The sequence below is a fragment of the Pimephales promelas genome, chromosome 3 (assembly GCF_988280905.1).
Source record: "Pimephales promelas chromosome 3, fPimPro1.hap1.1, whole genome shotgun sequence".
Taxonomy (NCBI): Eukaryota; Metazoa; Chordata; class Actinopteri; order Cypriniformes; family Leuciscidae; genus Pimephales; species Pimephales promelas.
The window spans coordinates 32701633-32714874 of record NC_142771.1 but is presented as its reverse complement, the minus strand read 5'-3'; the positions used below and the strand labels follow the sequence as shown (position 1 = coordinate 32714874).

Genomic DNA, 13242 nt, shown 5'->3' with positions numbered 1-13242 from the left:
TTTGGCTTATTTGAATGAAAGACAACAACTCCCAGAATGCACGTTCACAATTATTTCAGGAAGCACGGAAGGGAGGGGGAGGAGATGAGATGTGGAGGAGGGAGGGTCTAGCTCCGATTTGTTTGAAAATATTCGAACGTCAACACCCAGGATCGCTTAGAGAACCTTTAATCCTCGTTGTATTGTTTTTGCAAAAACACACCGCGTATGGCAGACAGCGCGCTACAAGTTCTGTCCGTGTTGACGGTGGGCATGACTTATAAGTTAAACCAATCAACGTAGACCTAGGGAAAGGGAACTAAAAAAAGTCCTTGCTCTAGACTCGGTACTGAAAGAGTTATAGGAACTACGGTCTGAGGAACTAAAAAATCCCAAGGGTTATAGGAACGTTATAGGTTCTAGGAACTGCAAAAGTCCCTCCGGTCGGAAAGCGGCTAATGTAAGCATATTAACTTGTGTGTGAACATTCAAGTGAATAACAACCCGAGCGTGCGTCCAGTTAACTGTTTGCTTACATTCTTCAAAATGTCTTCATTTGTGTTGAGCAGAAGAAAGAAATTCATAGAGGTATGAAACAACTTGAGGGCGAGTATATGATGACAGAATTTTAATTTTAAAGAGATATCCCTTTAGACTTGTCTACTTACATTGTTTTATATTTTTGTACACTGTAAAAAATGATATGATCCATAAGTTATGACAACATGCATTTTTCAACCTTTTTATAACATAATGCAAGAATCAGCACAGTTTTCAAGTCAGTTTAATGTAATTTAAGTTGAAATGATTTAAACATCCACGTTGATTGTACTTGCAACTTTTTTAGAGTGTATTTCCTCTTAAGAAGGTATTCACCAGGACAGTTTAACTTAATGTGAAAATGTACCATGTGGTTCCACGTGTGTGTGAGAACCTTGTGATGCCATCTTAAACTACTAATCAGAGATTTCAGATAACTTTGAGGTTCAGACCTCCTACATAAACAGGAACTTCTCCGTGTATAAAACCAACTTGATGCCCTTCACTGCCACAGATGTCAACTTTCACGCTATTATGTAATATGTCTCCAATGCTTCAGAATAAATTTGGTGAGTTGAAATAATTGTGTCTGTTCTAACATGTGTTCTTTAAAATTTGAAGCCTAAGTACAGGAATGTATGAGACATATGATTTGTGTTTTGGCTTTTAATTAAATCAACAATACCTAATGGACTTACATTGAAAGTGTTTCTTTATCAGTTTAATTGTTTCATTTATGGCTAACTTTTCAATGGGGTCTTTTCAGTTGCATGCTGGATTATGTGTTGAAACGTGGAAGTGTGTGTACATACAATCCTTTACAAGAATGATGAACCGCACTGGAATGATCTGCATTTTCTTGGCTTTTTTAGTGGAAATAAATGGCAGTTCACAGGGTAAAAAAAGGCTTCTCAAATAGTCACAATGGATTTTACATGTAGTATTTCCAAAAATATGTGACCATTTTTCTGTTTCATGTTTCAGCTCTGACAAAGGGGCTCATCTGTGTGACAGATTACTGGGAAAACATCAGCTGCTCTTTAAATCTAACAGTCACACCCACTAGAAACACATCATACTGGTTGGAATTTAAAAGGCCGAACGAGTAAGCAGTGATTCATTACCATGATCTGTTTAGTAATTCATACACTATTTTTCAGTTGAATTTGTGTGCATTACAAGTACTAAGCCAGATTCTGCCAACACACACAGGACGTATAGATGCCCACTCCAGAGAGCAGGTGAAGATCACACCTGCAATTTCACAGTAGTTAAAATGGTTGATTATTATGTTTATAATGTGACGCTTCATTATTTGGAAAACGGCAGTAATTATTCATCTCTGTTGGATGATAATTTTCGTCCAGCAAAAAACAGTGAGTAAATCTTTATGTAACTAAAGAATTTTTTATTTTTTTTTATTTCACGTACTTTAAAGCTTCTCTCTTTTCCCAGTTAAGCCAAACGCCCCATTTAATCTGACGTTACAGTATGTAAATGGGACGTATCGTTTCTTTTGGAAGAATGGATACGAAGGTCATAGGTTCCAAAAGTTTCTACCCATCATGTACCAATTCCTGTACTACAAAGATGCAGAAAATGACAGCGTAAGATTAATTAGAGTGATGATTCAGCTGTAAATGTCCACCATTCATAGTGTGTGTTCTCAAAGAACATCCTCAGTTTCACCCACATGCTTTGAAAATGAATGTTTTCTATGAATGGTTTCACATTGACATTACTTTTCTTTTTTTTTTTTTTGAAGGAGTTCACTGTTCATCCAAGCACTGCGATGATTGAGATTGATGAAATGAAGCTTGATCCTGGAACTATGTACACTGCTATGGTGAGGAATGCGATACATAAGACACACAAATACAGTGGAACGTGGAGCGACTGGAGCAGCACAGTCAAGTGGAATACGCCATACAGAGGTGAATACTATGATCATATCTATATTTACACTCTCATGTACTTGATTTATATAAATCTATATGTTTGCTGAGAGATTAAAGGTGCAGTAAGCAATTTCTAAAAAAAAAAAAAAAAAAAATGCTGTTGAAAGTGGATTGGCCAGAGCAGCACAACACACTTGTAGCCAATCAGCAGTAGGGGGCGTATCCACTCATGATGGGGGAGGGGAGAGAGAGTGAGCAAGAGGGAGATTTAGGCCTTGTACAAAAAATTGTATCATATCGCCGTTTCGTTTTGGGAGCCTGAGCCTTTTTTTTTTACCCTTTAGCACGTACAATCACATCAGTGTGATCAGTCTTGGCTGATCGCTGAGGCGTACGATCTACGATCACACCGATATAGACCATTTCACAAGATGTAAATGTAAAGTTTTTTTAACACTACATAAAAGCTGGGATAAAATACAACCAACAGAACATTTAAAACTGAATCAAAAAGTTAAACAAACATCTTTAAGATTTTTTTTTACATGTGAAATAAAGAAAACAGTTACAAACTGAAACAGAAAGTGCTTCTGGACCAGTGTTGTTTACATCTTGTGAAATGGTCTATATGAAGAACGTCGGAAAGCTCTGGCTTCGAGTGGACGTGGCCTTAAAAAAAGACTAATGTTTGAGAGACATTACAAAAGAAAAAAAGGTCAGAGTAAATCACTGTAAAAAGAAGGGTTATGATCAAGCAAGAGCTTTAGGACCCGTGTTAATATTAGAAAAGAGAGCTGGAGAGATCTAAGTGGGAAGGACTGAAAATGGACGTGGTTGGGTTGTTTCTGGGTAGCATTGGCTTTGCTGATTCACAGAACAAAAATATACTGTTGTCATTTCTGAGTGTCATTGAAGCATTATTTTGCTTTAGCTACGATAAAGAGACATCCACTCTTGCATTGTGTTTTCATACATTTGGGGGCGGAGCAATGAAGGGAGCAGTGTGTTTGTTTGGGATTATTTCAAATATCAACAGTTTCTCAGAAATTGCTCACTGCACCTTTAAAATGAAACAAACTGGGATCGGTCAAATTTATTTTGATTTTTTTCCTCAATTTTATTAATATTATTATTGTTTTTTATTTATTTGTTGTTTTTTAGTACAAGATGAGTCCATTCAAGTCAGAAAGATTGCCATTGGAATATTTTTAATACTGGGACTTCTAATTCTGCTTCTATCTTTTCCTGCTGCAAGGTAATTGTTTATCATACAGTACATCTGCTATTGCCACAAATTTACTGCAAAATGATCCAATACACCAACAGGTGAGAAAGGAAAGATATATAATGTGACATTTATTCATTGCAGATTCAAGATGAAAGAAATTTCATTGGTGCCGACACCAGCAACGTACTTCCAGCCTCTTTATCAAAATTACCAGGGCAATTTTCAGGTAAGATTTCAGACTTCAAAACCAGGGTTTCCCAAGTGAGGGTTTGAACCCGTTGGTGGTACATTAAATGAGAACAAGGGGCTTGTGAGAAAATAAATCGCATGTAAAGTTATCACTTAAAAAAAAAATATGGAAAACACAGAGAACCACTGAAATATAATATGAATTCATGTATAGATAAATATTTTTTTAAGTGCATTTTATTTTAGATAGAGATAGATATTTTTATTTTTAGATACAGATATTTTAAAAAGTATGTATGTGATTATATATATATATATATATATATATATATATATATATATATATATACACACACACAGAGTATGTACATGTCAAGCCCATGCATATTACGTGTTCAGTTTAAAGGTGTGTAGTGTTTCTTTACATTGCCATTTATTGGTTTGGCAGAATAATACAAAGTTTTTAATCATTTTCATGGAGATCCATGTTGTCTGTACACAAAAAACGCAAAGTAACATAAAAATATATGTAAAAAAGAAAGAAAAAAATTTGTATAAAACATTCAGAAACTTATGTTATCCTACAATATTAAGTATAATATCAATTAATTTAATGAATGTATATATTTATACTGTATTTTTTACACGAACACACACACACGCACGCACACACACATGTATGTATATATATATATATATATTTTTTTTAAGATATATCCTCATATTCATATCAGATTAATATTTCTTCTTTTATTATCCTCTTTCCCCCCCCCCCCCCCAAAGTGTTGGGTTTTGGCAAAAAGTCCTTTACAAGACATTCACGTTATAGAAGACTTTTCAACAGTCGACAAGATTTCCGAGGTCATATCTACACTACAGGATCAGGTAGAGAAAACGGGCATGTATCCCGCAGCACAGTGCCATCAACCCTATGTGGGCCCCACAGCTGAGGTCTGGGCCCCACGCCAAATGCCCGATACGTGCAGTGAGACGAGTATCCCGTGTGAGGAATTGTCTTTGTTATGTGAAGTGTTGCCAGATGAAGTGGACGACTTCATGCAGTCCCTCAGCGTGGCGTGTCTGAGTGGAGATGTTCTGTCTCTGAATGACTCTGCTCTTAGTCTTGAGAGCCTTGAGGACTTTGAGGCCTCTGAAGCACCAGTTATCATTAACCCAACGCCTATGCATTCGAAACAGGACTACTGCACTCTCACTGACATTCCCATAAGCCCCGTCCCCACCATCGCCAGAGATATAGAGCTGGATGAAAACTCCTTCAGGGATTAAATGCATGAAGACATCTGTAGTAGACTATGACATGTGGTCATTCTGAAGTGACATTTAATGCATTTATTCACTTTTTGAAGTATAGAATTTATGTTATAAAACAAGCTCTTTTCAAATAATGTTATCAAGTTCAAATAATGTTAAGTTGTCCATGCTAAGAGGTGTAAAAGTAGCTCAAATGAGGTTTGAGGTTTTGTGTGCAGTGATGTGATTCTTCAGATTCTGTTTCATTAGTGCTGAATATATTTCTATTTGTGATATTTATACATTTTGTGCATTTCATGTGGAAAAGCACACTAACACTTAAAGCAATTTCACCTAGAAGAATAGATGATATTTAGCAATGCACACATGAATTCAGTCTAATTCAAGGTTATTGAAAAAAATATATCACAATATGTAAAGAGTGTGATTTTTTTTTTGTATGACTTATAACTGAATCTGTATCATTAATTCAATTTTCCAGCAGAACAATGACCCTATACACTTAACATGGGGGAATTAGGAGTGTGTGTGTATATGTGTATATCTATCCCATTTTTTGATCTGTTCTGTTCATTTTTGAGTTTCTTTGTTAATCTCAGGCTGTTAAATTAGTTCCATTCTCTTCCTGTTTATTTCTATGGTTTCTAATTGATTGTGTTAGTTTCAGTTCAGGTGTGTTTCATTAATGATCTAGTTAGTTTTGCCCTTTGTCTGCTGTGTATTTAATCTCTCAGTTTGAGTCTGTGCTGGCTATGGTAGGCTGTTAGTCGTTAAGTTGTTGTTTAAGTTGTGTAACTCCTAGGAATCGCTTTATTTTGGTTGGTGTATTAAAAATAACATTCTTTGGATCTTGATCCCTGCTTCTTGCAAAGTGTCTGAACAACACTGCGTGACACACTCACAAGCCAATTTATTTACCTGTTCAACTGCTCCTTACCACAAATATCTAATCAGCCAATCACATGGCAGGAACTGGGCTAGACATGGTGAAGAGCATCTACCGAAGTTCAAACTGAGCATCAGAAAAGAAAATGTGATTTAAAGGGAAGCTCACTTTGAAATTACTTTTTGGTATGTTTTAGCTTACCTCAAGGGCATCCAAGATGTAGGTGTCTTTGTTTCCGCAGTAGTTTCAATTTTGATATTTTTAGGTCAAACTGTTCTTGTCTGTCAGTCATATTATGGAGGTCTATGGTCACCACCTCAAAGAGCATGCACAGAGAAGTCCAAATTAAACATGATTTAATGACTCGTAAATGTAAGTACACATTGATGGCCTAAGACACGAAACGAGCGGTTTGTGTGAGAAAATGAACAGTATTTATATCGCTTTTACCTCTTGTAACCACAGCCACGTCCAAGTCATCTGAGGGTGCGGACACTTCGGTCTGTGCAAGTGCTGGAAAGCGCCGGAAGTGAACATGACTTGCAAAGGCGCTGGGGCCAATTATCTTCAAAGCCCTCAAGTTAAATATGCCCTATATTACATAATATATTTTTACTCATATCATTAAAAAATATTATAACTATATTAAAATTATAACACATTATATTTATTTGAGTTGTTAATTTTAAACTTTAATAATAGTACCAGCTCACTGTACGTTTACATTATTGGTGAGAGATTTTTTTTTTTTTCCTTAAGAAATGTACAGCTATATACTGTACCTGATATTTATCCACATTAATTGATGTAAACATTTTCACATGTTGTTACAAATCTTAAAGGGAATATGTGTAGGAATTGCTATTTTGCATTCAGAAAATTGTGCTCTCCAGCGCCTTGCTTTTTGAAACGCGCGTTGCATCTACAGTAACTGTTATGTACCAAAAAGCTATGACAGGATTAGCACTTCATGGAGTGTTCCTTCAGGTGAACAGGTTTGTTATTTCAAACAAACAGCAACCTGACACAACAAATGAACTAATATTACAGTATGAATTACTGACTGAAAAACATGAACTATTGTAATAAGTAATAAGCCTTCTTTATTCATTATATTTTATGAAGTAGCTTACGTGCATTAGATATCATCATCAACTTTTAACTATAAATGTTCATCTGTCTATATAATAAAGTACACAACCAAACAATGAAAAAAAGCTTGTAATTAAGACTGTAACATTGACTTACCTGTCGAGAAGAAAGCAGGACTTCAGCGTCTCTTTTGAACTCTTTCTGCTGCATTAGCTCTATCCATGGAAAAAGCTACCCCGACATTAACTTGTGTTTTTTGTAATCTCCGGTCACGTTTCATTTTACGATTCCCCCCCCCCCCCCCAAAAAAAAAAAAAAAAAAAAAACCTAGGATCTACAGGAATTTTCAACTTACAATCATCTCTATCCACAAGTTTCCGAGGGGCGCTCCTGTAAAAAAATAAAGTGGATGAAACTTCCGGTAAGGCGGCGGAAGTAGCAAAGTTAGTTAGCAAAGAGGCTAGCTGTTTTTCGGAGAATTATTTTACTATTTAAAGACGCAAATCTTTATGAGAGATGTCGTTATGGAGCTCAGGGACAACATGTGCTGTTCGCGGTTGTATGTATAACCGGACTATAACTAATTCAGTGGCTTTGAACATATTGTTTTGAACATAAGCCGAAAACGAAATCAGAGTGATCCTGCCAACTACTGTAAGGTTAGTTTCCATCACCTCCCAAAAGACGACGAATCTTCCTGTGTACATTTGTTTAAATTCTTAATATTCTATAAACTATATCAGCATGTGTTTGGCTGTTCGCTACTGATGTTACACCTAAACTCAGGATCAAAGCCTGAGAATACCAAAAGTGCCACTTAATGTATTCAAGTAGCACATTCATTTATAATTTTGAATAAACTCCAAAGCACAATGACTAAGTGTGTATTTTTTATTTTAATTATTTGTCAGCTCACACAACTGTCTGTCACCATGCCTTGATTAGTATTGGTTATTAATAATGTTATTATAATACTCCCAACCAACTGCGGAGGGTAACTTATTTCACTCTTTTTAATTTCATTGAGGTTGTGTTCCCACATCGTTAGCAAGTTTGGATCGCTATAACTTGAATGTCTGTCGAATGAACGAGTGTGAAGTATGTCAAGTCGCGCTTTGTTTACTTCGAACCGGAAGACGCGCCCACTTTTGACGCAAGGCCTCATGGGGCGCAGGAAACTTGTGGATAGGGTTTAATGAAAAAGATTTTGAAAAAGAGTCGACACACACACACACACACACACACACTTACTTTTATGGAAGAGCGAATGAATGAAAGTAACCTTCACCAAGGCTAAACTTTATTATAAATAAATCAATTAACAGGTAGACATTTATTTTGTCTTCCCAGTTGCTTCAACAGCCGAACAAAAAATCCACAACTGAAAAAATCCACAGTCTCTAGGCGTTTCTCAATGTCAAGGAAGGATCCTCGGAAGCCGGAATTTCAAGGATGCTACGTCATCGACGTCCGTCGAAGGACTGTTCCAATGTCGAGGATCCTCAGAATTTCAACCAAGGACTGAGTCCTTCGTTCGGAAAATATCCCATACACAGGAAAGGATGCATATGTGTAGCCTTCGTGCTCTTAAATCACCCACAATCCTATGCGCAGCTTTGCTATCTTGTTCAAAAACTAAAAAATGTCGACCGTTAGCGGAGTTGGAGTGATAACGGCAATATGCTTTCAAATGTAAGCAAGTATAATTTCAGTTTAGCCATTTATTTAATGTTTGTTAAACTATTTAACATATCGGCTCAAATTTGCTGAGGGGATTTAAAGCTGTTCCCTTTTACTGGTGATTAACTTTTTAATTTTTACTTCATAGCCTTTTCTGTTGGTCACATATTTTACAATTGCATGTGTTTTAACAGCTAGATATGGAGGTAGTTCTGTTCACTCCGGTAATCGTTTTTGAATGAATAAACTCCCTTTTAAATCAATATTTTGTGTCAAATTATTGATTTATTTGGTAGGTAGCCATGTTATAAGTGGGAAAATGTATAGCGAGGCGGTTGTTACAGCGAATACAACCGGCTGATCAAGACCCCTCTTCATTAGAGTTTGCGGGGTTGTATTCACTATAGCAACCGCCTGGTTATACATTATCCCTTTATTTATTTATTTCTATGAGGACTGACAAGACAAAATAAGGACTGTCAAGTGTATTTAAACAGTGCAGTACACCAGCTCAATGATTTTTGCAGCGCCGAAGCGGACCATTCACTGATGTAATGACGTGCACTTGCTAGCCTGTTCCATTTACGTGTTCTCCGAACGCTAAAGAGGACTTGCCTAGCCTCTGAAGGAAATGACTTGGAAGGACCCGTCCTGCCAAGGAAGTATCCTTGACATTGAGAAACACTTTCTGTCTCACTCATCGGCCGTGCTGTGCTGCCCTCTGCTGGCAGGAGAGCCCGTACTGCAGTTCTCACGGCAACTTCTCCACTGCATGAGACGTTGTTGTGGTGTGACGTCAGAGCTGGCAGGAGAGAGAGGCAGCAGCGGCCATCCACTAACAGCTCTGTAATGACAACATTACTGAGACATCTGCCTGTGAACGTCCATGGCCAAGACCAAGATCCAAACAGTGAGTATATGATGACAAATACAACATTAGACACCGAGTGACACTGCATGATAGGATGTCATGGTCCTGCATCTTTATTTACAGTGTTCAAATTAGCCATTTGCTATCTTCTTCTAGCTAAGCAGCTTAGTGTTTGGGAAGGGATTTCACTTTAGTAAGTTGCATTCTCTAAATGTAATTCAAACCATTTAACGTTAAGTCATTCGTGTGGGTGTTTTGAAAGACGAAGAGCACGCACTTGTTTGTTTTTAGCTTTTCCAAAAAAAAAAAAAAATGTAAAAAAAATAAATACAATTATTTCCGTGCTTTAGAGTAGTTCATCGTTATTGCATGTAGTGATGCCATTTATTATGTATCATTTTATTTTAATTAGCTCGGTTGTTTTGACATGTAGTTTGTCAGCTGACAGGCTAAAAACAAACAGCAGTGCTCGTGAACATGCCAGAGGAAGTGACGCAGCAGCGCAGAGTCGGTTAATGATGGATTTGTTTAATGTGTTTAAGGTGTCCTCGCGAAACTGCTCTCACGCGAGACCTGCTCACTTGACAAACAACACCGTGAAATTTAACGAGAGTTGAACAAGCTAATCTAACTCTAAATACGCACATCTGACTATAACTGCTGCTCTAAATCAGCAGAGACCTTTAAAACAAAAACAAAACAATTCTAAAGCAGAAGGATAAACTGGTTTTAGATTATTCTGTTTAACGCGTTCAGAGATATTCACCTATGTTTGGACGCCTCTTCTGCTTTTTGCATTTTATGTGTTTTTCCTTGGCTTTCACGCTGTCCAATAAGTTACCATTTTATGGCTTCATTTTCTGAACATTTCTTGCTCAACTTTATTTGTATACGTGTTATAAAGGCTCCTGGTCGTGGGAATGAATACAATCAAATAATAATCCAAATATCAACATTTTTGTCTTATTATGGAACGCCATGTCTGCCAAATAAGAAAAAAAAAATTAATAAAAAAAAATTAATGAAAATTACGAGATACTAATTCATTATGAGATTAAACATTCTCAGTCATTATCATAGGTACTCATAATTATTTTAAGATATACTAATATATTGAGATGAAAAGTCAAAATGATGAGATACTAAGCCAGCCCATTTTGACATACTTTTTATCTCATAATTTCAACTTTATATTTTTTTCATTATTATGGCTTAGTGTATATGTCATAACTTCGAATTATGAATTACCAAAGCGTGATTTTTTTTTTTATGTGGCAGAAATGAGCTTGTATTAGATATATTATTTGACAGTTAAAAAAAAAACATTAATTTAAATATATAAATTTCAAGAATTAATGATTTAACCATTGGAAAATATGCAAATGGGAATCTACCGCAGAATCTACACAATGATTAAAAACAAATAGATAAAATGCTTAAGTATTTCAAAGGAACTCACTGAAATTCAAGGGGCCAAAAGATTATATTCTATAATATAATATACATTTGAGATTTTCAAAAGGTTTTATAAGGTTGAATAGATTATGAGGTACTCAAAAGATTCAATAGCCTCCCAATAATCACTCAATTTAATAGCACAAATCCAGCAGTGCTGGTAAAATCGTGTTATGACATCTGCATCAGGATGTTGTTTATGTGGCTACAGATTTGATAATGAGCCACAAGCACATGCAGGAAATTCATGCCTCATCTCTCAAATCAACTGAATGAAACACTTACTTGAAGTCAATGTGCTAAATGTGTTTGTTTACAGTCTAAAAGATATGATCTGACATTTGCAGCTCGTATGCCTCGACCCAGATCAGGGATCTACAGAGATGTAGTCGAACAGTAATATCTAGATGTTGTGTAGCCACATAGTCAAATGCCTTTCACTGTTTGAATAGGAGTACGATTTTTAAAAACACAAATAAATAAAAGCACCTTGTCTAGCCGTTTATGAATGTATTTTTCTTGTGATGGCACTTTATGACCCAGCTTCTAACTCGGTTTGTATTCACGCTTACTTTGGCATCCTGTCAACCTTTACTATACTGTCCTCTCATGCGTACAGTGCCACTATTTGCTTTTTAAATCATCCAGTGCTGCCGGTAAGAGATGTAAGTGTATTTGGTGACTCTATCTAAACTTCACTTCCTAATGTAGTTGTAAATACGACTTCCAGGAAAACTGGCCGTTGCGATCAGATTACAATGTGCCTCACCATTTGGATGCCATTGATCCAGAGGTCGTATTGCGCAGCTCGTAATCGTCATTGTTGTTTTAGCCATTGTGTTTACGCCACTCCCATTTATATTAATAATGTGTCATAAAGAAAGTGATGCTACCTGTGTCTGCTTGAATTACTTGGCTGATCCTTACACAAACATACACTAGCAATCAAATGTTTAACTTGTGTTTTTCGTTATCTTAAATTCGGGACAAATATAAACAACGATTGTGTGTATTTCTTTACACCATTTTAATTCGTTTAGTTTTAATTATTTTAAAATGATTTGGACTGGATAGTGAACAAATAATCAACCAAAAAATAAATAAAAAAGTACAATCAACTTGGATATTTAATTCATGTCAACTTAAATTACATTAAACTGTGTTGCTTACCTTATTTTGATGAGTTAAAGCAATGTAAAAAAATTGAATTGAATTGAATTGAATTGAAAATATGAATTGATAATGTCAAATATGTATAGGCCTATTTATCAAAATACTATAATTTAAAAAAAAAATGTACAATGCAATACAAGCACTAATAATAAAGTATAACGTTTACACTGCACGATGGTGCTGTTTGCAGACAGTTTCAATTCTTTCTTTCAAAATGTCAATATGCTGTGTGCATATGCCTGATTTTATTTTTCATTTCAAGCTCCTATAGCATCCATTCCTTTTTTTTTTTAGTCGTTACAGGCAGGGGGGACAGTCCTTTTTAGTTTCTGTGGTTGAGTGTGTTTGGCAAAGAGGTAGGCTATTGGAGAAGTGCCCTAGCAGGTGTCTGGAAAGTACCAGGCTTTACACTAATAACAGAACCTTTTAGAATTTGTTTTTTTTCTCTCTCTCCGCAGTTCTCATAGTAAACAAATGAGGAGTGATTAACTTGCTGCGGGGAAGCAGATCTTGCTTTATTTGCATGGCTTTGGGTGTTATCTCAGACTTGAGGCTAAAACTACCTCAGTGTATATATATATATATATATTTCTCTAAATTATGCATGCAACACAAGTTGCGATAGTCTTTTCTTCCCTATTGTGATGCTTATACGAGTGAAAAGACATATCGGATGTTAAAAAATGTTGGGCGGGACTTGATTTTGTCCATGGGGAATTGATTGGATGGTTGTGGTTTGCTATTGGTCGATCTCATGTGAGTGACAGGTTGCCCCGCCCTCGCAGCAGTAAACACGTCATCAGAGAAGAGATGTTGCTGCAAGAGGGCGGGGAAGTTATTCTGATTAAGGATTAAATTAAAGTAAAATAATGATGTGCATGAGTAAATAATTTATGATAAATCCTGTAATATTCCATAAAAAATAACTTACTGAACATGCTCTTAATCGGATGGTTTAGTCTTGTGTGACTCAGGAGAC

At 36.1% G+C, this 13242-nt stretch overlaps 1 protein-coding gene across 2 annotated transcripts; it reads left to right on the top strand.

Annotated features, from left to right (window-relative positions):
- The first annotated feature begins 733 nt into the window (after positions 1 to 733).
- On the top strand, positions 734 to 5960 carry il21r.2 (interleukin 21 receptor, tandem duplicate 2). 2 transcript variants are annotated; one of them, XM_039687090.2, is made up of 9 exons: positions 734 to 1088; positions 1286 to 1415; positions 1504 to 1624; positions 1732 to 1895; positions 1975 to 2126; positions 2285 to 2453; positions 3579 to 3672; positions 3787 to 3871; positions 4618 to 5960. In XM_039687090.2, the coding sequence occupies exons 2-9, from the start codon at positions 1346 to 1348 to the stop codon at positions 5119 to 5121; spliced, it is 1359 nt and encodes a 452-aa protein (XP_039543024.2). In that variant the 5' UTR covers positions 734 to 1088; positions 1286 to 1345; the 3' UTR covers positions 5122 to 5960. The 2 variants fall into 2 exon arrangements, with proteins under 2 accessions (XP_039543024.2, XP_039543027.2); XM_039687093.2 differs by lacking the exons at positions 734 to 1088; positions 1286 to 1415 and having other exon boundaries at positions 1533 to 1624; positions 1732 to 1760; positions 1849 to 1895.
- The last annotated feature ends 7282 nt before the right edge of the window (positions 5961 to 13242 follow it).

Bases quoted from the DNA above. Each gene is read 5' to 3' on its own strand.
- il21r.2 (XM_039687090.2), top strand. From the start codon at position 1,346: ATGATGAACCGCACTGGAATGATCTGCATTTTCTTGGCTTTTTTAGTG. The intron at 2,127-2,284 runs GTAAGATTAATT...TTTTTTTTGAAG, and splicing joins AAGATGCAGAAAATGACAGC to GAGTTCACTGTTCATCCAAG. The intron at 2,454-3,578 runs GTGAATACTATG...GTTGTTTTTTAG, and splicing joins GTGGAATACGCCATACAGAG to TACAAGATGAGTCCATTCAA.